Source organism: Silurus aristotelis, assembly GCF_946808225.1.
Source record: "Silurus aristotelis genome assembly, chromosome: 18".
In the NCBI taxonomy this organism is placed as follows: Eukaryota; Metazoa; Chordata; class Actinopteri; order Siluriformes; family Siluridae; genus Silurus; species Silurus aristotelis.
This window is the reverse complement of record NC_139591.1, coordinates 1,425,724-1,452,607: the sequence shown is the minus strand read 5'-3', so window position 1 is coordinate 1,452,607 and position 26,884 is coordinate 1,425,724. Positions and strand designations below refer to the sequence as shown.

The 26,884-nt window shown below is 41.2% G+C and overlaps 1 protein-coding gene across 2 annotated transcripts in view; it reads right to left on the bottom strand.

Annotated features, from left to right (window-relative positions):
- The window catches only part of galt (galactose-1-phosphate uridylyltransferase), an 86,626-nt gene that overhangs the window by 30,119 nt on the left and 29,623 nt on the right, over positions 1 to 26,884 (bottom strand). For both annotated transcript variants that reach the window (XM_083567994.1, XM_083567993.1), the window contains one exon: positions 329 to 461. In XM_083567994.1, the coding sequence (XP_083424120.1) occupies positions 329 to 461 (133 nt within the window). The remainder of the gene's footprint in view (positions 1 to 328; positions 462 to 26,884) is intronic.

The window sequence follows — 26,884 nt, the reverse complement described above, 5'->3', positions numbered from 1 at the left end:
GTGGGATGAATGTGAACGCTGACTGCACCCCAGGAGCCTCCTTACTTTATCTCACCTACATCAGTACCTGCTTTTACTAACACCTATGTAGAGAAATGAGCACAAATCTAAAAAGAAGGAAGGAAAGCAAGAAAGAAAGAAAAAAATCTGCAGGAACATCTTCCCAGAAGAATGAAGTTTGGAATGTGGAATGAGATGATCAAAAAGAAGCCCATACCAAACATATGGTTCGATGTTCACAATCTTTTGTTGATATTTCGATTAAAACTGTTAGTTGTGTGATTGAACTTGGGTAATTGGATTTTCTTTATTGAGTGAAGGAACTTACTGAGTCTCTCGTCCGATGTGAGATCAGGCAGCCGTAGAACGTGTCGACGTGGCAGGAGCAGAGTCTGGAACGGCCACGTGGCCCAATACGGCACTACGACAATCCAATGCTTATTCTGCACCACCACACGCTCCTGAAACACACACACACACACAAAATTAAAGAGACAAACGATAGCTTTTCCATGAGGCATGGGCTGCCCGTGCTCGGGCGACATTTCATTTTAAAACATTCGAAAAGAAGCGACATCGTTAATCTCTCGCGGTACGGAGGCATACATAATCCGAGCAGACATCGGTAATTGATTTTTTCCGTGTCATTTATTAGAACGGCGCAGTTAAGTGTTTTTATGTCCTTGTCTTGTGAGCCAGCAAACTCCTAAAAAAAATTATGAAGGAACATGACCGAATGGTTTCTGAAATCGTTTTGTGTTCATTAAAAACCGCAAGGACACGCGGACTACACCAGACAACACTTTACCCTGAAATCAGACTCCAGCCAAGGTTCTTTTTTTTGTGTGTTTTTTTATTTGTACGCATCTCAGAAGCGCAGAACAACTTTTACACACCCGGTCTAATCATGAGAATGCAAACATTTTGCAGGTTTACATCTCCATCAGTGAAAATATTTACTGACAAATTCATTGAGTAAATGTTTTATCACCATTTAAGCTTTCGTCTGTACAGTGTTTCCCCAGATGTTTTATAAACCCCTGAACACCATCACGTCCTGAATATCCTGTCAAGATTCTGTTCCTCCACTGCTGTTAAAAACAACCTCATCTCCCCTGAGATTCTTGAACCATGGCTCTAGTTTGGGTGGGGAATTTGCTCATTTTGCCACAAGGGGCATTAGTGAGTTCAAAGCACTGGGACTGGAGACTCCTTTCACTAAGCGTCACATAAACTTACAGAAAACTCAATAGGGTTACTATAGAAACGACCATTTTGAATGAAGTTTATAGAATATATGAAAGGGATGTGATGTTTTTATGACATGAACAGCTTTTAAAACCGCTGGATCTGTTGGAACACTTGGATTTTAGGCGTAAAATGTAAAAAGATTTGACACAGAATGGAAGTTTAAGGCTGCGCTGAGAAATCAGAAAAAAAACCTGCAAAATCACTGTAAAGTGAACATGGTTTTAAATTCATGCCGTTTTTTATGTTATTTAGGAGGCAAATTAAAGATTTGGGGGTATTTTTTAATGTTATTTATTTGTTTGTTTGTTTATTTATTTCTTATTTACTTTGCTGTCTTTGGTTTTTGTCTCTTCTCTTCCCTTTCTTTCTTTCCGTCCTTTTTTCCCTTCCCTATCTTTTTCTTTCTTTCTTCCTTCCATCCTTCCTTCCTTCCTTCCTTCCTTCCTTCCTTCCTTCCTTTTTTTTCCTGTCTTTTAGTCTCTTCTCTCTTTCTTTTTAGTTATTTCTTTCTTTCTTTCTTGTCCTTTAATCCCTTCTATTCTATACCTTACTATACTATTCTATTTTCTTTCTTTCTTTCTTTCTTTCTTTCTTTCTTTCTTTCTTTCTTTCTTTCTTTCTTTCTTACTTTCTTTCTTTCTTTCTTTCTTTCTTTCTTTCTTTCTTTCCGGTCTCTTCTCTTTTCTTTTTTCTTCTCTTCTCTCTTTCTTTTTCTTTCTTTCTTTCCTGTCCTTTATTCTATTCTATTCTATTCTATTCTATTCTATTCTATTCTATTCTATTCTATTCTATTCTATTCTATTTCCTTCTTTCTTTCAAAGAACTGATTTCATCATTAAAAACACAAATGCATGTCTCTCCCTGGTCTGAAGGCTCGGTTCCCCAGGTGTCTCTCAATGTTCTTGTCTTATGTATTTGATTCCACAGTAATAAAACAACAACAACCAGACTTTCACGAGGCCACTCAGATTTAACCCCCATTAAAGGAGGGATCGAAATGAGCCGACTTGATGCTACGTGTCTCTGAGGACAGGTTTCGGGGAGGCAGGTTTGGCAGGTGATGATGGATTACATGATCGCTGGAGCTGACAGGTGGCTGCTACAGTAAACCCACATTCTGACATGGAGGAGTTTGACAAAACACAACGTCGTGCCTCAGTGACTGATGGGAAATGATTAGAACCTCGGCTAACAATGATCTTTACGCACTCTGACTGCGGAGGAGAGAGAGAGAGTGAGAGAGAGAGAGAGAGAGAGAGAGAGAGAGAGAGAGAGAGAGAGAGAGAGAGAGAGAGAGAGAGAGAGAGACTCAAAAACTTAACATACAGACAAAAAAGAGGACAAAAGTAAGTTTAGTTTGGATGACAGAAAGTCAGTGTTGGAATCTGTTTTGTTTCTGCCTCAACTGATGCTTTACTTTAAAAACCTGCTCTCCACAGAACTTCATACACTTTCTGTCTGGAGCATTTCTGAGCTCGAATCTTTAACCAAACAAAACAACAACCTGAAATAATTCCAAACATCTTGTTCTTTCTTTCATTCTTCATACTTTTTCTTTGCCCTTTCCTGCCATCCAACCTTCTTTCCATCCTTATTCCCTTCCTTTTCTTTCTTTCTTTCTTTCTTTCTTTCTTTCTTTCTTTCTTTCTTTCTTTCTTTCTTTCTTTCTTTCTTTCTTTCTTTCTTTCTTTCTTTCTTTCTTTCTTTCCTTCCTTCCTTCCTTCCTTCCTTCCTTCCTTCCTTCCTTCTCCCCTTTCCTTCCTTTTCATTCTTTCTTTCTTTTTCTTTAATAAAACCCTGAATCTTCTTCACAGCACTTCACACACTCTCTTACTGGAGCATTTCTGAGCTCAAATTTTCAACTAAACAAAAGTCGAACCTGAAACGAATCCAAGCCTCTTGTTCTGTGTGCTGCTCAAAACAACGCTGAACAATTTCAGCGCAATCCATACGTGTTTAAATGAAGTAATGAATCTCTAAACAGTGTAACTGTGCCTCTTAACACATCGTTCTCAATAGCCGTATTGAGGCTTTGGAGGCCGGATGATGTGTTCATTGATTTGTGAGATTCATTTAGCTACAAGAATGTTGGTAATGTCAGGTACTGATGGAGCTATTTTTCCTTAATAATATTGCAACAATTCAAATAGACAATTCAAAAGGAAATGGTAGCTCTGTGGTAAGACATTGGACCTCTGATCAGAAGGTTGTGAGTTCAAATCTCAGGACCACCAATCTGCCATTTACATGTATGGGTTTGGCAGATGGCCTTATCCAGAGTAAGTTACAACAAAGCAGTTGAAGGTTAACGGCCAAGCGATGTCAGCTTGGAGGTGCTGGGATTTGAACTTGTAACCATCCAATACAGAGTCCAATGCTTTACACACTGATCTGCCACTGATGGGCCCTTGAGCAAGGACCTTAACCCTCAACTGCTCAGTTGAATGAATGAGATAATTGCAATTAGATCTGGAAAACAGCATCTGACAAATGCTGTAAGTTACTAAATAGCTGGGAAATATGAGACAAAGCAAAGTTTCTTGCAGTTTTGTTCGGAATAACGAAGACGTAGCGTAGGACGATGTGTAAATCACTGCATCTTGAACCCATTAATAATGGCCATGCCTGTCTGCTCTGCACACAGGGGGTCAGCGATGCTCACACTCCTTACTAAAGATGTTGCTTCTGCCAGTGATTGTGTCAAACGTAAACCTCGGCATGTGGGATTAATTACAAACAGCACATACTGTAACAACCAACATAAAGTGTCCAAAAACACGTCCTTGTCCTCAAATCAGGTCTTAAATTACACAAATACTGTCGCATTCTCAGTTCAAACCTCAACAACGGGGGGAAAAAAAACAGTGTAAGTTAGAAGAAAAATTTGGGGGGAAAATTTTCAACCTTTTGTTGCGCACATTTAATCATAATCAGAAATAAACAAAATAATGTTGGATTATGTTTAGAAAGAAACCAAAGGGTTCTGGAGATTACTCTGCAGTTACAAAGGCGCCTGGCTGCAAAAAAGAGCTCCAGTAGAGAAGATCTTTCACATTCGGATTCGCTCAGGGTCTGGGAATATTCGGGAATAAAGCGCAGCGCGTCGTGGTGAGAGCGTGCGGGCCTTCTGACAGAGAATAAGCGCCGCACGGCGAGCGCATATCAGCGCGAATCGCGTGTGGAAAGTGATTAAAGTTTTAAAAGGCGCAGCTTCGTTACATGACACGACGACACGACGGCGGGTTATGAAACGTGCAATTAAGCAGCGTTTACAGGCGCAGTGTTTAACGATTTCTGGAGTAGGAACAATAGCAGTTGCCAAGGAAACAGAAGGGTTTTTTTTTCCCAAACGGGGAGGCTGCTTGCAGCAACTTGCAGGCGGCTCGCAATTAAGCAGCTCTTCTTTATGTTTCCCTCGTCCTTCCAAACACTTGCCTTAATGCGCCATTAGGAAGAGTCATTACGCTGTTTTACTTCAGATGAAACGTTCAAACTCGGTATGAGGTGATATCAAAAAGTTTGGAGACTCGCTCTGTTTACATGAAAGTACTTTATTTATCCATGTTTACACACTAAAGCCTTTAAAATAGTCCCTCTTGCACAGCAATACAGAGCTCCCAATGTTCTGCTGGAATGAGTCCTGGAAGTCTTCTTCCTGGAGCGTGTCAAGCCTCTTCTGCGATTCACAACGGATCTCCGCAACGGTCTCAAAACGGCATCTCTCTCTTCGGAAAGAAAGCGAAGTCCTGCATGAGCCAAATCTGGCGAGTAGGGTGGCTGCAAAGGTGAGATCATGTTGCTTCCAGCAGGAAATGTCTTTTGGTACGCTGATTTATGAAGGTCGGTGCTCCCTGTGACTGTGCGTGTAGCCTTGTGCTGCCATCTGTTTTTAACTTTTTGATACCATTTTGTATGTGGAAAGAAACGTCGTGTGATTCAGAAATACAGCATGTTAGAGAGAGGGTGAGGAGTAAAAGCGGCGAAACCTCCTTCTCTAAACAGTGATGTCAGTGATGTGAGAGAACTTCAGGAATGATGCCAGCGTACAAGAAGCACTTGAGTGGAGATGTTTGGAAAAATACACTGTTGTGTTGGATCATTGTCTTGGAGTTTTTAAAGAAAACAAAGCCGCATTGACGGGGAAAGGTGATGAAACGGAATGATCGTGCGAAGAAAGAGAGGAATGGACAGATGCCGATGAGGGACGTGATAAGATGCATTCCTCTGTAAATGAGACATGTCGATGAAAACGTGCTCACGACGACCTTGATTAACCCTTGCTGCGAAGGCATGCGCCCTGTTCTCACCCACGTCTCAACCTTCCAGGAGGCTTTTACGTGGTTCCTTACAGCTTTATTTAAAACACTCTGAAGGGCATGTGTCAAACAAACAAAATAACCTTCTGTTATTCTGTATATAAAAGATAAGCGTGAATGTGAATATGTTATATGATATGAACTGTTCTACAAGCCCAATTCCTAAATGTTTGGGTGCTCTGTAAAATGTAGAAAAAGAAAGCTTGTGAGAAAAGAAAAAAGCTATGTGGGAATAAGTTTTGCATTTTCATTTGGGCACCAGCAAATGCTCAGAGACGAAGCTAAAGAAAGACCCTGCTTATTAAAATGAACATGCATTGATCCTTAGTAACTGCCTGGACAGAATCGGCCCAGTTTAAATTAGACCAAATGCACACACATTATCATTGTTTAGCCAGTCAAGCTAGCCATGTTCTTAGAGGTGAAAGACACCAAAGACGCTCAGACATGTTCCTACAGGGTTCTTTCCATGGTTGACAGAGCATCCTACTAGAACGTGTTTGAGACAGAATTTGAATGCCATTTCATCCACTTAAGGGTTAAATCCAAATACTAATATTAACATCAATTATTTTGACTAATAAACAGTTGATAGTTGGCATTGTGCTGCTTCAACTTTCTTCTACAAGTAAAAAAAAAAACAAATCCGAATGTGACAATCAGTAAGGGAAAACGACAGTAAATTAGAAATCCACAATCTCCTCTAATCTTAGCATGAATCAAAACCATGGAGACGAGTCTTCTATAATGATCTCGTGGTGGTAATGTACTTGCAAGCCTGCGGGAAAATACAGTGAGGCACATCAGCAATTCTGTAACTGAACACTGTTCTTACTGTTCTCATCTTTTACTCTCTTTCATGAGGTCCACTCGACTGGTTCCTCAAACCCTCAGTAACTAGGAGCTACACACAAGACCTGCGTCGAAAGTCACAAAGGCCTAAAGACTCAGAGATCCTAAGGGAGATGTACAAGAAAATAAATAAATAAAAAAAAAGTGAGAGGAAGTTTCATCACAGACAGCGGCACTTTATTAATCACTCCAGCCTCCTTTTCACACTGAAGGATGTGCAAAATAGGTTTTTTGCAGCGTCTGAAAAGTCTCTTCACACTACGACTTTCCGGGCGACACGTCTGATGACAGGTTCGATTCGCAGCTGACATACTGTACAGCTCGAGAAGAATAAATAGAGCATTGCCGTGAAGAATGTTTTATTTGTGACAAACTTCAACAAGCAAAGTGAAGCAGATTCTGTGAAAAAAACTCAACACAATCATGAGCAACACACGGAGGATTTCATGTTTGAACGAGCAAGAGACGAGGAGCCGAGGTTCGAATAAAAACAACATTCATTAATAGGATCATGTGGCGATCCTTTGTACCTGCCTGGTCAGAGTTGCACTGGTGTAAACTGGGCCACAACATTTGTTAAAATTTTGGGAAAGAAAATCGAGTAGCATATAATAGTATATAATCCCACGAACGTCTTCATTCTAAACCTCAATGATGTAGCGGTGTTTGATAAACTGCCAGAAGCACAAATCGTTCATTTACTATTCCTTCCTCCGATTTAGACCACGCCCAATTCAGGTTTAAATCCAATTACAGATATAAATACAGGTACTCCCTGAGTTACGACTGATCTTGCAATGACGATATAGATACGACAAAACTGTTCAAATATTTTAAGTTCCACACAGCAGGCGAACGTGGCAGCATATATGCGGTACGATAGGATACGTTGGGACGCTGAAAGGATCTACGCATCTTCTGCCTTGTGAGATTCCGTGCTCTCACCAGACGTCAACAGAGTTCAGTTGTTTCAGTGATAGAGCACGTATTATTTTCTGCTTATTTGGTGTTTCAAAGCCCAAAACTGCCACATACATATATACAGTTTCCTGGGTAAGTTAATTCATGTCTCAACTTACGATATTTTACGTTACGACGGCATTATTGTTAAGGTTTGGACCACTTTTGAAAGCTACAGTTGTTGACATTCATCTTGCACCAACCAATGCTAGATGATGAACTATTCCACTATTCCTTTATATTGATCCCTGACCATGAGCCTCTAGAGTTGGCCATTATGTTGAGTTGAGGCAAGTGACTGTCTCAGGTTTTTTATCAGGTATATATTTTTTTATTTAAACACCACTGAGTGCAAAGTGCATATCAGAGGACTGGACACAACACCATGCCAAGGCGCCATGCACACACAAATGCGCCCAATTATCCACACTCACGGCCAATTTAACATGGCCATTTCTCCATCTGAAGGTTTTCAGTATATACACTAAGAGAAGCAGATTACCCTGAGAAAACCCACACAGGGAGAACGTGTACACCCAGCAATCCAAATACTACCTGCTGACACACGTCTTTTTTATTATTTCGAAAATGCACATTAATAAATAAAAGATACAACATAAAAAAAACCTCACCAGCAATGTGGAGCAAACCAAAAAAAAACACACAAATATTGCATCAATGCATTAAATTGACCAACAATAATATACACAACATTGCAGAGCGACAGCTGGAGCATAAACAGATTTAGGAATGCAGTCAAACACTGTCAAACAGGTCATGCTATGAGAGCGTGGAGTCTAAGAGACCTTTGCTATAAACAATACTTCAACCCAATCAAGCTCCAGCCAAATGTTTGGAAAGGCTGAATATGAGTAGCAGTGACAGGTCTCTACTTCGACAACAGCTTGTGGTGTGTGTGTGTGTGTGTGTGTGTGTGTGTGTGTGTGTGTGTGCGCTTGCTCGCTTGCTGGTTTGTGAAAAAATCCTGGCTTTAGTTTTTTTGGGCCAGGCATCAAAACGCCAACACACAAGGAAAGCACAATTCTCCATCAACTGAGCAGAACTGATTAGTTGATCTCTGCGGGGGTTTGCGCATTTCTAATCTCCAGATCTTCCTCCCTTTCCTCATATGCTTTCCTGCAAACCACACACTGTTTTTCCCAGCCACCGTTTTCTTATAGGAGACCCGGACTCTGCGGGCGCGCATGCCGCGAGTTGAAGACGGCGACACTGGAGAAATCCTTAAGAAACCGACGTCGGCTTTGATCACAACGGTTCAAACAACCCAAGGCGATATGCTCACGCAGACATCTCAGGCTCGCAGGCATTTGCTTTTGGCTGGCACTTCGGTATTTGTCATTCATTTTCCCTTGGGGTTAAATGCGTGTCTGGGCTTTGAATCTCTGTAAAAAAAAAAAAAAAAAAAAAAAAAAAAAAAAGCCTCTGTTTATTTAGCATTTAATATACAAAGCTGCACGCCTTTTTGTACGGGAGCGAGGACGATGTGGGAAGAGAAGTAAGCCTTGATGAGTTTGGCAAGGGATGCAAATTAGAGTCCAGGGGGATTTTAAAATGGAAAAACAAGGTTCCATTTGCAAGGAACAAAAAAGGTATGACGCGACACGCTGAGATGTTGCTGATTACTTCGGACTGAGTGTTAACGCGCTGATTACGGCTTCCTGTCATATCACACTTTTGTTCTGCGCAATTTCCATAACATGCACGGACATTAATATTTTAATAAACCGCAGACAATAACGGATAAAAGAAAGTGGGAGAGTCTGACATCAGGGATGAGAATTCTCTTGAGAGGCAACCTCAATAGACTGCAAATCGGTCAGAACCGTGATTTGCATAAAGAACAAAGCCAAAGTAAATCCTTATACAGTGTCATCCTTATTTGTTTGACGGCACTGCATTTAGCCGACAAAATAAAACACAAAGAAAAAAGATGGCCTGCTGATTGGGAGCAGGACATATCATTCCTTTATTCAATTATATCATTGATGATATGGAAGCAGCATTGACTCATTTCCTGTAACAGCAGATCTGACAGTATTCCTGGATCAAAATGGTATAAAATAATCCTTATTCCGTTGATAAGTTGGGGCTCTGTGTCAAATGGAAATAAAAACAGAATGCAATGATTTGCAAATCAAATATATCACATTTTGAGAATGCAGAAATGTACCATTTTGAAGGAAAAACAAGGTCATTTTAAATTCCTCGTCTGCAACACGTCTCAAAATGGTTGCAACAGAGACACAAAAGGATGGAAAGTGTTACAAAAAAGAAACAGCTGGAGCAACATTTCGCCACTAATGAGGTTAATTGAGCAGGCCAGTAAGATTTCTAAATATAAATAGTGCATCTTAGTAAAGAGAGGCGGAGCTTCACCGATCACCGACTGCGGAACGATTTCAGAACAATGTTCCTCGACATGAAATTGCGAAGACTGAATATCTCATGAGTTACAGCACATAATATCATGAAAAGTTTGAACACAAGGGACAGGATTCTGTAATGGAAATCACTGTATGGGCTCATTAACAGCTCCAGAAATCATAGTCCGTGAATGCAGTTCGCCATGTCATCCACAAGTGCGGGTTAAAACTGTATCATGCAAAGAAGAAGTCATGCGTGAACATGATGCAGACATGCCAACGTCTTTTGTGGGCCAAAGCTCGTTTAAAATATTAAAAACTTACAAGTAAAAAACCCAAGAGAGGTCAATAGGAAATGTTTACAATGTGGTATAAGAGGAATAAAATACTGAAAAAACACTCCAATCATTGTTTATGTTTTACTCCTTACATTTTAAGCTCTCTATAAGAAAATATTCAAAGGCTAAGAAGTTATAAATATAAAACTATACACTCTGCCTGAGAGAAATAAACAAAAGAGTGCTTTTTTCCCCACAAGGATGCGAAATCAATAAAACATCATAGACTATGAATGGACAGATAAAAACAGCACCAGCATTTAAATGCAAACTCTTCCATTATTCATATAACCAGGCAATGTGGCATATTTGACCACATGTTCCAGCTCCTGATATCCTGGCCCTCAAATGAACATGAGCACTAGAGTTTGAATTCAAATTTCTCAGGGCTCAAACATCTATAGCTCGCTGGTTGAGTTACATAATAAATGATACACCGCTTACATCAAGTTCCAGCTGTGATCTGGGATGCCATGGGCATTTGTTTCAATGCAGCACCCTTTCCATCCCGATGTCTCTTTACCTAATGTCTCTGACTCCCACCATAAAATGCATCTTGCTGCGCTCGGAGTCCATTAAAAAGTGCTACACTTGGTTTTGAGAACGTTTCTTTTTTTTTTGTAAACTGTAAAAGTAAGTACGCCGACTAAATGAATAAAGAACGCGTAAATGCAAAATAGCCTTACGCAGCTGTTAGTCTGACAAAAAGACTAAATACTTTTTACGAGGTCATTATCTCGTGTGTGTGTGTGTGTGTGTGTGTGTGTGTGTGTGTGTGTGTGTGTGTGTGTGTGATGCCTCGCAGAAAAACAGTGGCTCTAAACGGCTGCAAAAGTAAAAAGAAGACCGGTTTATAACACTTTCTTTTCTCTCAGCAGTGAGAGCACGGTAGGTCAAGAAAGTAAAGATCCTAATTCCAGCTCATTGAGAAAGACAGCGAGCATTTTCTTTCAGTCGGACAGGAGTAGGCAGGAAAATGGTTGGTTAGCAGCTTCATCGATCGTCTAACAAAGATGGAGATCGAAGACGTTCGCAACAGGTGGAAAAGTGCCAATGTTAAGACGGTGCTCTGAGTGGATGAGTGGTCTCAGAGGAAAGGCAGGTCTCGGGGAATGAGAGAAATACAATTTCGCTCAGTCAACAAGATGTCTCACGGCGAAATGGAACTAAAATGAGTAATATGACTAAAAAGACCTGGTCAGTAGGAATGAAATGATGGTAAAATTACATGGATGAAAACCTTCACCAAATGCATTCGCTGTAGAAAATCTTCAGCTAAAACTGTTGCAGAGCTCATATCAGAAATCGTTTCAATCGTTGATAGGCAGTTTACAGGAGATGAAGAAAGCATGGAGTCAGGGTGTGAGCAAGCACTTACAGCTCAAGATGTGAGTCTTAATGCGAGTGTAGTGCGAGAAAGTAAACACATCATGAACATTAAAGTTAACACTAATATCACTAACATACAAGGTTGTATCAAAAAAGTTTCACAGCGAGCTCTGTTTATGAAAAAAGCACATAATTTTATCTCTGTTTAAACACAATCACCTTCTAAATAATTCTGTTGCACAGCACTCCAGGAATGTGTCCTGGACGTTTCTGGAACAGTGACCTTAGAGCTGGATCTTCATATTTGCAGGAGCAGAATCTAGTGATTAGTGTGGATGCGGAAGTAAGATCGTATGGATTGTTCCCTGACGATCATCACGCACGAGTCGGCGAAGGTTTGCTGACATTTTCGGGGGGTCGAGCTCGTGGAAGGTCTTCTTGATTTCTCCTCGTCTTCGTCAACGTTCTTTCGCGCCGTATGTCAAACGTATGTCGTGTCAAACGTCTCTGTGGAAGATTTGCCGGGTTTTCCCCAGGATTTAACATTTGCTCTTTGTTCTAACTGAGATTATCAGAATAGCACCGGTTAGCACCGCTAGCTTCAAAACTTTTTGATTTTGAGACCACCTCGTAAGCTGGCTAGCTTGTTTCTAGGTCATGAAAATAGCCTTTTTTAAATTAATTTGTAGACTGAACACAATAAAGTAAGGCAATTCCGAGTTTCCAGTTAAGACGAATACGGCATCGTATAGCCAATCGTTAGCCAATCCAATGAACTTCTTCCAATGCAAGTCTTGTTAATCCAGCTCACTTCCACCTCAAATTAAAAGTCAAATTAATCCTGACTCGCTCCTTTCAATCTAACTATTTACAATCGCTTCCACCGGAGTCTGACCAAATAGAATCGTTACCTCTATAGAATTGTTCAGAAATCATTGACCAATCCCATCTTCTCCAATAAAAAGTCTGGTTAATCCCCACACCTCTCACATAAAGTCTGACCTATACCATCCCTTCCAGTCGATTTCCAACTGATCTCACCGTCTCCCATAGAAAGTCTGACCGATTCTGGTCATGCCTACAAAATATCTGATCAAGCCCAATACCGAATACCGAAAGTCTGACCAACCCCAAACCCCCATCCTGTATTCTAACCAATATCACCCTCTCCTACAAACAATCTACTACTGAATTCTTTCAAATAGGAGGTCTGATCGATTCCACCACCTCTGGTTGCTTTCACTAGAAGTATAGCGAGTTTTCCAAGAAGGTTCAATTAAAAAATGAGGTGGTATCAATCAGGTTTCGAGACTAGTTTCGCAACACACCAATAGATGGCAGCACAAGGCTGCACGCACAGTGACAGGCTGCACGCACAACTCACCTCATACGTGAGTTTCTCACCGGAAACAACATGATCTCACTTCTGCACCCACCCTAATCGCCAGATTTGGCTCCTGCGGACTTCGCCTTCTTCCCAGAGATGAAGATCCGGCTCAAACGTCGCCGTTTTGACACCGTCACGGAGATCTGGCGCAAATCGCATGTTAGAAGGTGCATGACACACTTCGAAAAGATGACTTTCTGTAGAATCTGTCATCTTTTTTTGATAGAATACCAACCAGTGTTGATCGCTTTTTGCACATCTGTTGGACTCGTGCTGTTCAGTACCTTGCTGTTGCCAGATGTTGGCACCACAAATGACTTTTTTATTAAATAAACTGAACAAATATGAATGTATTGTCATTCAAATGAAGACCACAGTAAGTCTAATATCTGAATATCCACAGGAGGAAAAAAAACATCCTGCTCTGTTGACTTTTTGCTGGACCCTTGTTTCGATGCCCCGTCCCATCTTAAAGCTTCCAGAGGTGCATTCACACCTGGCATGTGCAACCCTGCAGGATCTGATTTGCAAGTGAAAGAGAGAAACACCTGGTTAACATGAAAAGGGATATTTACTCCAACTTGGCACATGTTTGCCAGTAAACAGCCTGGTGGGTTTCAATTGCCTCTTGGTGTTGATGTTGAGGTTTGCCCCAAAAACCAATGGCAGTATTTCGATCTGCTCACACGCATGCATATGCACACATTTTCCACTAATGAACACATGGGCTGTGCTGATTGAAACCAGAGGAAACAAACAAATATAGAGAGCAGCACGATTGTGTTTGCGTCTTTCAGTCAGAAACTGGCAAGTGGCCATTCAATAACTGTGGAACAATGAGGGAGCGAATTTTGCCAGCTTTTCACTCACATGGTCAATATTTGTGGTAGTGTGTGACTCTCTAAAAGCAATTAAGCTTAACATTTCTTAGTAACTCCAACTTCAGAACATGATTTTTTTTTAACATGAAAATACAGCAGTGCTCAGAAATGCAGTTCTTCCCACAAATGGCTAGAAGTCCCAGTTTCTTAAATATTTTTATCTCCAGTGCTCGATTCAGTTGAAGTTGACCTTCTTTCCTTCTAATTATTCCTTCCAGGTGTGTTTGAGCTTAGTAAAAATCAAACATTGCTTGGAACATCTCATAGTAAGGCGTTGTGTCTCCAAAGTATGGAGGCTCAGCACACAACGTTATTCAGTCCTCGGACCAAAAGACTAGGTCATCATTATGTTTTTAACGTTAAAGTGCTGGAGAAAGAGCTCGTGGGGTGGATGCTGATTAAAAATAATGAAACATTGGCTCTCAGTGGCTCAAAAATATATTCAGAACTCTGAAACAACCAGACTTAAGCTTGAACCGAGTTTCTATCCAATCACATTTCAGCCGTCACATAAAATTATGCCATAAGGCCCTCAGAAATAAACAGCGTGGGCTCTTGGTAGCTTCAAATCCGTCTTACATGAAGCTGCTGCTGTAACCAATCAGACTGCGACATTCTTATTTCGAGCCCCACTGGAAGGCCATTCGATGATGTCTGCATTTCCACGTCCTCTGATTGGACGGTCAGAGAGCGCGTCTGTTTAAATATATTTATGTGGAGTTAATAGATGTTTTTCCATTCCAGAAGAAATCGTTTCGGTCGCAGATACACTCACAAGGAAGTTTACACCCAGACTTTCCAAGAGAAGCTGCACATCTTGAGGAAAGGTCAACCAAAGCAGTCCAAAGCGGTTATTAGGGTTTTTATAAACTGTTTATACTTTTGTGTTTTCTCTCCTGTAGATTTCGCACGAAAACACACAATCTGCGTTAAATTCAAATCCTCAGGGAAACCGTAAGAAAAAAATGCAGTAATAATTTTATATGAGTTTGTCATGGGAGCTATAGCCAAACAGCGAAACTGCCATCAGTAATTGTAAAAAAGTTTAAAAGTTAGAGCACTATTACTTGTAGCTCCGATGACATCTCATAAAAAACAAAAACAAAAAAAAATAATGAAAAGAAACAGACCCATGAAGGAATTATATTTTTTCACGGAGGAAAAAATGCCTGAATAAAATCATCTCCCGGTTTCTCAGTGGCTGTATGTAATGCGTTTGGATTATAGCCTCGTTCAAAAATGCTGGAAAAGAAAATGTGGTCTCTTTTTTCTTCTCAAGGTAAGACTAAGACCAATCTATTAAAAAAATAAGCTGTTCCATTAGTAATGTACTTTTTCTTGTATAAAAAAAACAAAAAAAAAACGCAGAAACTCAGAGAAAGCCGAAAAAAAAAGAGTCCACATTTGATGACATGGAAATAAACCTTAGAGTTTAAATGAATCCTTTATGCCTAAGTAACTTCAGAATCCATCACGCAAGGCATCCGGTCGTCATAACTAATACCGGTTCCTTGCAAATGCAAATAGAAGAACTTGAAGCCTCATTGCCCTTATGGAAACCCTCAAAAATCCTTTGCGATGGCCGTAAAAAAGAAAAAAACTATTAAATAAATACAAAAATCTGCTAAAATTCATCCATAGACCACCCTTTCCAGAGAAAGGAAAATAAAGCATTGTGACAGGTACAATCTGAAAAGGTGCCAAAAGGAGAATTGCCTTGAGGTTATTTTCCACCGTAAAATCAAACACTGCACTGGTGCACACACTCCCTCCCTCCACACACCCAGACATTATCGGGGATTTTGTGCAATCAGACCCTCCTTTACAGTCACAGCGTGAAAGCAGAAGAGCAAATCGGCCCGTACGCCTCCTCTCTTCGAAGTCCGCCGTTTACCGAGCCGGTCGTCCTCATAACACCGAGTCACAGTCATCTGCGATTAGCCCAGCTGACAAAGTCGCACCAGAGGCCTCTTCTTCTTATTAGAGGCTCAGCACGAGGAGCTCACTCGAATCGAACTTCCGCCTCCTCTTAGAAATGACATTCACATTCACACATGACCTTATTTCTTCATTTTCCTCCCATCCTCCATGATCTGGTATGGAAAAGAGGGATGAGCTAAAAAAGAAGAAGCAAAAATAAAAGCAGAAGGCTGAGCCGATGCTGTCATTATCATCACAAGACATGTCCCAGGTGCCCTTTTCAGACAGAGCCATGAGGAGCACTGGAAGTGGACACGTGAGAGCATATGATTAACTCATCACGCCGCTATAAAAAGAGCCGGCTTTATTCTCATGCCAGGCGCAGATGCAGACTGTAACTTCTCACAGGATTTTCATCCAAACCATTAGGTGTCTCGTTTACACAAGTGGCAGAGATCAACTTTCCGCCATGTTTGACAGTCCGGCCGTTTCAATGTTTTATTATTATTATTGTGTTTTTGTAGAGCACTGAGAGCGTTTATCGTGTTCCTCAGCAGTGCTGCAGGCTCTTAATGTTCTACATTCGTTATGGAACGAGAAAACAGGCCCTAATCAAAGACACATCATCACCCATGTACTGAAATGCTTTGAAAAAGGTTCTTTTCAAATTCCAGACGTCCTACGACAACTCGGGGAATAACGTGTTCAAGTGCACCTGTTTGTTCATATGTTACCAGTTCATTTCTACATTAACTTTTATACACTCAACAAGGCACCTTAGACGGAATGGGCAAGTATGTTCACACTTACAAGGTGTTTCAGTGACAGAGGGTTACAAGCCTCGAACCCACAACCTTTCAATCAGTAACCCTGTGCCACGTTCCTTCAACCTTCCAGACGTGGTATTGCACAGAAATTGACAAAAAGACAGAAGGCGGAACCAAGTTGAAGATGCTGTGGTTTTCATTGGGAGCGACGATGATTGAGAGGATTAGAAATTTGTTTAGTAGAGGCACAGCTCAGATGGACGTTTTGGAGACACGGTGAGAGAGATGCGATTGAGATGGTTTGGTCATGTTCAAAGCAGGGGTAAATCAGTAGAAGAATGCTGAGGATAGAGGTAAAGAAAAAGGTGAAGGAGGAGGATCCTCTGGGGCACCCCTAATGAAAGAAGAAGAAGAAGTATTTCACTGTTCATGAGGTAGATTGCCTTCGAGATGAAACTATTCTTGACTAAACTCAAACACTCCTGACATGTAAACAAAAAAGACCAAAAAACAAATATAGCGCATGATTGATCATCCTTTGTCAATGTTTTTTTGCACCTGGTGGTCATGGGATTTCGTTAAATCTGATGGCATCATGAATTCTGCATTTTTCAGCACCAAACATTGTTTGGCTGTGGCAAGAGGTTATGACTCGGCCACAGGTGAATAAATTTGACCAGATAATGAACACAAACAACCATCGAAATCAACACACAAATGGTTGAAGGACAAACACAACACTATGTTTTTCCACCAAGATGGTGTTTATATAAATAAACCAAAGCAGCTTGAGATATTCTGCCTTTAGTGGTGGTGGAAGAAGTGGTCCAAGATTTTTCTCCAAGTTCTCTGAGCTTGTTAGACATTCCAGAATGAGATTAATAGTAAATATGTTTCTCATTGTTAATATGAAGTACAGTTTTCTTCCTCTTTCTCAAGGGTGCCAATAATTCTGAAATTCTGTAACTTTAAAAAAGGCCAGAAAGGTTAAATGAATATTTAGAACGTTTCAGATCCCTGAGCGCACCCACATCCCAGCCAGACAGTTCAAGTGGCGTCAGCAATCATGGCATCCAGACCGAGGTTACGTCGTAATGAGGCTATACAGTGTACATTTCCTTCCTGAAGGTCGTGTTGAGAAATTGAAATTTTTCCCTGAAATTATTGTGAGAGGACGAAGCCCTGATATTTTATCAACACTTGTGTCAAGAATTCGTTCTAAATAAAAGCCTGGGTCTGAATTTCAATAAGTCTCAGACACATTTCTCTTGTTTTTATTATTTGCTCCAGCAGGATGGACTTGTTTGGTCCTCGTTCGTGATCATTGTACAAGGCTGTTATTTTAAGCACCTGTTCTTCTCCACATGAACACCATGTCGTAATTGCAATAAAACACTGTGTTATAATTATCACAACACCTTGTGTGTGTGTGTGTGTGTGTGTGTGTGTGTGTGTGTGTGTGTGTGTTTTGGGAGGGGTTGGGATCTCTTACAAAGAGGAAAATAAAATAGCTTTGTTAACGAGCTTTTGGCGGAGAACTCCCGCTGCGTTCTATTACCTCACTGAGTTAATATTCTACAGACGTCTTTAGGAAACACATGGAGAACTCGACTCTATCTCACTAATGGATCATAACCAATCTGATTAGGCCTTAAAAAGCGTCATCCTCATCGAGCACGGCTCTCATAGAGCACTCGGACACGTTAGGATGAAGCTGCGAACATCTCGAACATCGTAATTGCGCAAGTAACTAAAGTAAATAGCGGCGGATCTGTTTTTTTTTTTTTTTTTGCTCTGCTCTTTTTTTCACATGAAAGACAGAAGTAACTGGTTATAAATGATTCATTAGAAAGCGAAACGGTATGTAATGAATACTTTCGGGTGGCATCTAGAAGACTCCAGGAGAAGAAAAAAAGACGAAGGCCACTGAAAGAGAGGGAAAAATAGCATTAATTTAAATTATGCTCAAATTCCCTTTAATGACTTTGAAGACCTTCACAAATTGATTGCACACCTTAAAATAGATCATTAACTATTATGTGGCAGCACAGCTCATCTATTCCACATTAAATGGCTTTTTTCCTGCAGAGAAGCCCCCATGCCAGATTCATTCACGTGCATTGGTGGTACATATTGCAGATGGAGAGAATGTGATATGGAAAAAGAGATCTTAAAGATAAGTCCTATGCTCAGTGATGGTAGGCAGGTGAGATTGTTCATACTAAGCAGAAGGTTTCCAGCACCATCAAGCTCCTACAAAGCCTGTGAGCCACGCCCTTAATCCTTGAAAATACCATCTCAAATATACAACAAGGGCCTTGCTCAAGGGCAAGGGCCCAGCGGTGGCAGCTTGGTGTTGCTGGTATTTGAACTCATGACCTTCCAATCAGAAGACCAACATCGTAACCATCAAGCAATCTTGAGAGTGATTGAGCAAATCTCCACAGCCAATATACACACGTGTCCAATTCTACTTTTATTACACGCTCTGCAGAAATCAAAACATGTATATTTAATACAATTAAAATTGTAATCCCCCCTCAAACCAATACCACTAAGACTTCCCCAACCTCAAACCAATCCCCCGACACTCCCCCAACCTCAAACCAATTCCCCAACACTTCCCCAACCTCAAACCTCAAACCAATTCCTCAACACTCCCCTAACCTTAAATCTTAAACCAATTCCCCAACACTTCCCCAACCTCAAACCTCAAACCAATTCCTCAACCCTCCCCTAACCTCAAATCCTAAACCAATACCCCAACACTTCCCCAACCTCAAACCTCAAACCAATTCCTCAACACTCCCCCAACCTCAATCCAATCCCCCAAAACTCCCCCAACCTGAAACCAATCCCCCAACACTCCCCCACCCTCACACCAATCCCCAAACACTCCACCCAAACCTCACACCAATCCCTCAACCCTCACACCAATCCCACAACATGCCCCCCAACACTCATACCAATCCTCTAACACCCCCCCAAACACTTACACCAATCCTCCAACACTCCCCCAACCTCACACCAATCCCACAACACTCCCTCAACCCTCACACTAATCCCCCAACACACCCCCTAACACTCACACCAATCACCCAACACTTTCCCCACCCTCACACCAATCCCCCAACACTCCTCAACCCTTAACACTCCCCCAACACTCACACCAATCACCCAACACCCCCCACCCTCACACCCATCCCCCAACACTTCCCCAACATGCCTCCAACCCTTACACCCATCCCCCAACCCTTCCCCCAACACTCCTTCAACCCTCACACCAATTCCCCAACACTCCCCCAACCAATCCTCCAACCAATCCGCCAACCCTCTATTCAACCCTCAAACTAAACCCCCACACCCTGGGTTTAATAAATTTCTATGCTTATTGTTCACATTATTAGTGAATGAATTCTGTTAATTAGCTATGCCTCATACAGACCCACTGCTGAAGCACAGATTGTCAGCAGTAATGGTAGACTCTGAAACAACACGCCTGCACATAAATAGCGCTTTTGACCTTGAACTCTTCTTTAGTATGCATCTCAGTCGCTCAGCAAAAGAAAGAGTGTTTCTTCCTTTCTCTCCCTTAACTCGTGCAGATGGAGATACTTCACATTAAGCTGTCACTTGCCGCCGTACTCCAAACACAATAAAGACAAAGTGTGTGACAGAATAGCCGCAATAAAGAACCTACAAGGATTTTCCCTTAATGAATTACTTAGTTGTGCCATAAAATACTTTTCTCCATTCCAGTATTGCCTCCCAAGCCCTGTGCATGTGTTGCAAGTCTATACAGAAGGTGAAACTCTACAGATTTCTTCAAAGCTTCCTACATGGAGGAAAATGAGAGGTAGAATGGCCTCGTCTCCTCAGATTAAAGCAGAGGGTTATGTCTTCTATCGGTGGCATTAAAATGCTCATTAACCTGCAGAGTCACCCCTGCAGCAGTCATTACAGCCGTCCTTCCCATGACTCTTTCCTCCACACACACTGCTAGGATATTCACAAGTGCAATACTGTGCTAATTCAAATCCCAGCAAGTAAAAGAGAGCTGAAACGTGCACCTTACAAGAAAGTACTTTGTTTATCTACGTTTCCACACAATCTCCTTCAAAATAGTCTCCTTGCACAGCAATACAGAGCTCCCCGCGTTCTTCTGGAATGTGTCCTGGAAGCCTTGATTTGGCAGTGTGTTTGCTGCCGGATCTCCGCAATGTCAAAGCGGCAACCTTTGAGCTGGATCTTCATGTTTGGGAAGAGGGCGAAGTCCAAAGGAACCAAATCTGGTGAGAAGGACGGGTGCAAACGTGAGATCATGCGGATCGTTTTCAAGCGGTTTCAACTTTTTCGGGGGTTGAGCTTGTCTTCCTGATCTCTCTTCATCTTCCAGCGATGTTCTTTTACTCTTGAAGCGCCTGTGGCGTTCGAAACACCTCGAACGGCTCGAACGCCGCATGTCAGACGTACGTCACGTCAAATGTCTCTGTGGCAGATTTGCTCAGTTTCACGCAGAATTTCACGTTTGCTCTCCGTTCTAACTTGCGTTTCCGTGATGAAATCGCAGACGTGGTAAACTCACTTTTTGATACCACCTCGTATTTAAAGCCTATGATATGATCACGATCATTAAAAGAGATATCGATTATTTAGCTTTGATTTGATTGACATTTTTGATTGAAAACTAAGTAAAAACAAAAAACCCACCCACAGCGTTTGATTGATGGACGCACCTTTCTGGCTGCAAAAACGCAAATGGGATGGCACGTGCATCGAGAAAGCACAAGTGCGAATGTAAGAACTGGTCTTTTTTTTAAGGCAGACTGACGCTGGAAATTAAATGACGGATGGACTTTTGCATTTGCATTTTAATTTAATGGAAGCCAAGTGCAATTGTAAATATATGTTTTGCAGTTAAATTTATATTACTTGCACGCACACCCACACACACACACACACACACACACACACACACGCACACGCACGCACACGCACACGCACACACACACACACACACACACAGGAAATGCAATTGCAGCGTACATCCGATTAGCATTTTATAATAAGCATTTCACTGTGAGTAAAGTCTGGAGGATGCTGTAACCATTGCGAGGTCAGATAATCCATTAAAACATTTTTTTGTTGTTTTTCTCAAATCCCAGGAATACTAAGCATAAGGCAGGAATATTACTTCACATTTGGAGGGCTGGAGGTTCTACAATCAAGCTTGTAGCTCTGTTTTTGCCTTGGAATGGCCATTTTTCAAACTCGCTCATCCATATATGCCATTTTACTTGAACATTAATCAGATTGGGGAGAATCAATTTGTGGAAGTTAGTCCCCATTTGTTGTTATAATAACCTCCACTCTTCTGGAAAGATGTTTTACTAGATTCTGTGGAGATTTGTGGAGATTCATTCAGCCACAAGGGTGTTAGTAAAGTCAGGTACTGATGTAGGTGAGAAGGTGAGGAGGCCTGGGGTGCAGTCAGCATTTACCATAATCCCAAAGGTGTTCAGTATGGTTAAGATCAGAGCTCTGTAGCAGGCCACTCAAGCGATTTTTAAATGGGAAGTGGTGGCTCAGTCGTTAAGGCTTTGGATCACAAGCTTAAAATCCCAGCACCAGCAAACTTGAGCAAGGCCCTTAACACTCAACTGCTCTGCTCAGATTTGCTCTTGACTCTCTGGACTGTCTACCAAATGCTATAAATGTAAATATATAATAATCTTCCACTCCAACCCATGTAAAGCAGATGTTCATAGAGCAGGCTTTGTGCACAGGAGTATTGTCATGCTGGAACAAGTTTGGGTCTCCTAGTTTAAGTAAAGGGAAAATTTCATGCTACAGCATCCAAAAACGTCCCATACGATTGTGTATCAACAGTTTGGGGAAAAACCACGTCTGGCTTAGAAAAGTCAGGTGTCCCAATACTGCATCTAAAACAGAATATATGCGTTTGTTACGACTCGTAATAAAAGAATAAAAAAGGCCAGAAGACTATCCCAGATTTCAGGACGCTGCACAAGGGTGGCCAACACAAGATCCAGGACTCGCTCTCCGAGACAATCCATTCGTCCCAAGTCAAATAAAAGATTCGTTCGAAATAAACGACCAGTCAGTGGGGAAATGTTTTGAAATGCGTTTATCTTCTCAGTGATAATCACTCCTATTTTAGAGGCATGGTGGGAAATGATTGGGTGGTTGAATCATTCTAAAGTACTGCTTAAAACTGCAATAAAAAAAACCCACAAACACACTTTTGGGCCTACTTCAGATTCACTCATTGAAGAAAATTGGCTTCAATCCTGAGGGCCACATTTTCCAAGCATCCTAACTCCACATCCGTACTGCTGCTGTTCCTCTGAATACTTCGCTCACGGCAACTTTATCCTACACCATACGATACAAGAAGACAAATACAGTAGATATCATAACCTGTGGTAGATTAATATACTACATTATTACGCTATCAGTTCATATGCATGTTTGGAGACTCGCTCTGTTTACAAGATAGTACTTTATTTCCACACTATCACCTACAAATCAGTCCCCTTGCACAGTAATATAGCACCCCCAGTGTTCTTCTGGAACGTGTCCTGGAAGTCTTCTTTTTCGAAGCGTGTCGAGCATCTTTTGCAGTACGTGCCGGATCGCCATAACGGTGTCAAAATGGCAACCTTTGAGCTGCATCTACATATTCGGGAAGAGGGCAAAGTCTGCAGGGGCCGAATCTGGGGAGTAGGGTGGGTAAGAAAGTAAGATCATGTTGTTACCGGCGAAAAACTCACGTGTGAGGAGAGCTCGGTGACAGGGTGCATAGTTGTTGTTGAGCATCAATTGTTTAGCACGTCAATTGTAGATCCCGTCGCTGTCATTGATGAAATTGTGGTCAGAATAGCACCAGTTGCACAGCTCCCGATGTACAAAAAAAACAATGTCCTTTCGGCGCAATGACTTATGAAGGTCAGTGCTTCCTGTGACTGTGCGTGCAGCCTTGTGCTGCCATCTGTTGGTATGTTACAAAATAGTCTCAAAACATTTTAATATCACCGTGTAAAAGCCACAAAGCGTGTTGTTTACTGACCTGAACAAACACCGCAAGAAAAGATTGAGAATTTAATTTCACAGGGAAAAAATTTCAATCAGACCCACAATGATCAGTGAAACTGCAACGCAAATTATATAGTTTTATTTCTTAAATTAAGACATCTGGTGATTATTTGTCCATTTCTGGACATTTAACCTGGAACATTCTCAAAATCCTGGGGCACTGTTTCATTGAGTTTATTATCAGAAATGTGAAAAAATGCTAATGGGGGAAAAAAGATCCTAGGAGGGGGTATGTGTGTGGAGGAGCGAAACCGGAGCCATCCTGTGATTTTCGGCCGTTCTGCTTTCAAGAGGAATGAAAGATGGCTGTGTTTCCCGTGTGAAGGAGGCACAATGAGCCACGGTGAAGCACAGCATGACCGTGCCTTTCAGCCTTCACCACTCCCCATGCCCTGTCAAAAACGGTTTGTGAGCTGGTCGTCGGTTCGCAACAGAGATGTAGCACAAAAAAAAAATACCTCAATCCAAGCTTGCCTGAAAGAAGAGAGACGACTTTTCTTCTTCTTCTCATTTTAAAGTTGTCAGTTAGCCAAATGTAACTAGCATCGCTCGCAACAACAAACATAACTTTATGATGAGACCAGAAGCAATCAAATTTGGATTTTTTCAGAATCCAATACACTTAATTAGTACCTAACTTTCAAAAAAATGTGATTTAAAACTTTAACAAATGGACCCAGAGGAAATTTCCCCCAGAGGTCAGAGGGAAAGCAGGTCCAAAATCTCTCTCTGCAGGTGCGCAGATGGCTGGCGATGGCAGGCCAATAATCTTGCCATGGAAAAAAGCACAAGCTCGGGCCAAAACAGTCCAGATTGCGGTGAGGGAAGGAAAAAAAAAAGGCCATGGCCAGGCAAGAGTGTGAAAGAGCTGCTAGTAAGCAAGCAGGGATATAAGCCACACTCACCACGAGAGAATGGACCGCATCCATCGCATGGGGAGATCAGCAGACGGGCGTGTTTAAAAAAAATCCAAAACCATTTTTAAGGAATGCACTGGTGTAAACTGAGTGATCTTGGATACGAAAAGATTTTCTTTTAGACTGCAAGTCAAATTATAGTTTAAAATGTGATTAACATCTTATAGGTTCTCAATATAAACATCCGCTCTGACTGAAATTCTGGTTTGATACAGTGGATCTCACAACTGATGAGAGACACAGTAAGTCTCTTCATCCAATAAGAAAAAATCCAATATTCCAAGTTTAACCACACAACTAAAGGTCTTTATCAATATATTGACAAAAGATTGCAAACATCTAACTAAAATATTGGTATTTGCTTTTTTTTTGGATAATATTTACTCTCCATCTGCTGTTACACGAGGTGGTTTTAAAATGTTTGTAGACTGATGGTGTAACTTGTGCGGTTCTGACCCACGTGCGTTCACACGTTTATGATTTCAGCAACTTAGAACAAAAAGCAAACGTGAAATTCTGCATGAAACTGGGCAAATCTTCCACAGAGACGTTTGACAGGACATATGTTAGACATACGGCGACACTGCAGCAGTTTCAGGAGCACGCTTCAAGAGCGGAAAAACATCGTTGGAAGACAACGAGAAATCAGGAAGACCTTTGACAAGCTCGAAATGGAAACTTGTGCATGATGATCTTCAGAGAACGATCCACACAATCTCGCTTCTGCACCCACCCGGATTTGACTCCTGCGGACTCTTTCAGAAGATAAGGCTCAAAGGTTGCACCGTTGCGGAGATCAAGGAGCTTTAAAAAGAAGACTTCCAGGACACGTTCCAGAAGAACGCTGGGAGCTCTGTATTGCTGTGCAAGGGGACTGATTTGAAGGTGATAGTGTGGAAATATAGATAATACTTCTGGAACCAAGATACTTTTTCACCTCATAAATAATTATTTAGTTGAAGCAGCAATTATAATTTTATAGCGTTCAAGTTGATTTGATTGGTCATTTACATTTGTTACATTTGGCAGACGTCCTTATTGAGTTGAGGGTTAGGGGCCTTTCTCAAGGGCCCAGCAGTGGCAGCTCGGTGGAGCTGGGATTTGACCCCACAACCTTTCAATCAGTCATCCAACGTCTTAACCACAGAGCTACTACTTCCCTCAGTCACAGTCCAATGTGTAGATAAGGTACATTACATAATCGTATTATTATTACAGGCACTGAAAAAAGGAAAAGACTTTTCTAAGGCGTAGATGAATGAAAAACTTCCAGCTGGTCAGCAGTTTTTTTTTTGAACCCCTGCTGCCCACACATGAGAGATTACATGGAGCCCAAGTTAGCCTTAGCAGCACAGTGATAATGGGAACTCCTGGGTGAGGGCGAAGCCATTAAGATGAGTTGCCTCGGTTTTTCCTCAATCCCACCGGCGCCAAATTGCACTTCTCCTCCTTTTCTCCTCCTCCGAAAAAAAAGCAACACAAAAAAACAAAAGAAAAAACTAAAGCAAACATAAAAGTAAAATTAAACACATCCGTCGTGTCCTGGACAGCGTTTTATTAAGGAATGCAGTGGTTCTTAGAGCCGAGTCAATATTTAATGATAATAGCAGGACGGAATGAGGGCAGTAATTTTATTTTATAACACCGCAGTCATTCAAAGTATAGAATGATAATATTGGATCACATAAATGACTTTGTGTAGTTCGTAGTACTTTTACTACAACCTGAATAGTTTTTATCTAAGAACTTAAACATTTAAATGAAGACACCAGTTTTCTTAACGAAGATACTAAAGCTTTTACACACATCACCGCTGCAGTCTAGGGTTTCCCAGGGTTTCACATTTAAGTCAAATTTAAGACTTTTTAAGATTATTAAGAATGAAATTTAAGACTTGTATCACGACATCAGAAACACACACAAATCCGTTGTTAGCGACTGGACTTAACCGAGCCCTAAATAAAATCTTTTGAAGGTAAAAATCACAAAACTTTTACATTTTGAGTGTCACGGCAAAAACAGAAAGCTGATTGGCTGTTGCATGTTGGTGAAATATGTAACCATAAAGCAGGAAAAGAAAGAACTACAACAAACACAGAAACAAACAGACAAACAAAAAAAACGCATTGCCATGTGCTACATGAGCACTTCAATGAGCATGAGAGGTGGCGTTAAACTGACATCGGAAGATTAAGACCTGTTTAAAATGATTTAAGACCTGGAACAGCAATTTTGAAACTTTTCACGGCCTAAAATGTAGTTCTTCTTCAGACCCTACGGAAACCCTCAATCCATAACAGATAAAGAAGAGACGTGATGCTTGACTGACATTTTAAACAGCCTTAAAAATGATCAATGAAGCATAAATGTGGCAATGAAACTCAATATTCATGCGAGAGAAAGCTATAATTACAGATCTGAAGTGATCTGGAGCAACGTAAATTAGATTAAACAAGCCGACATGTT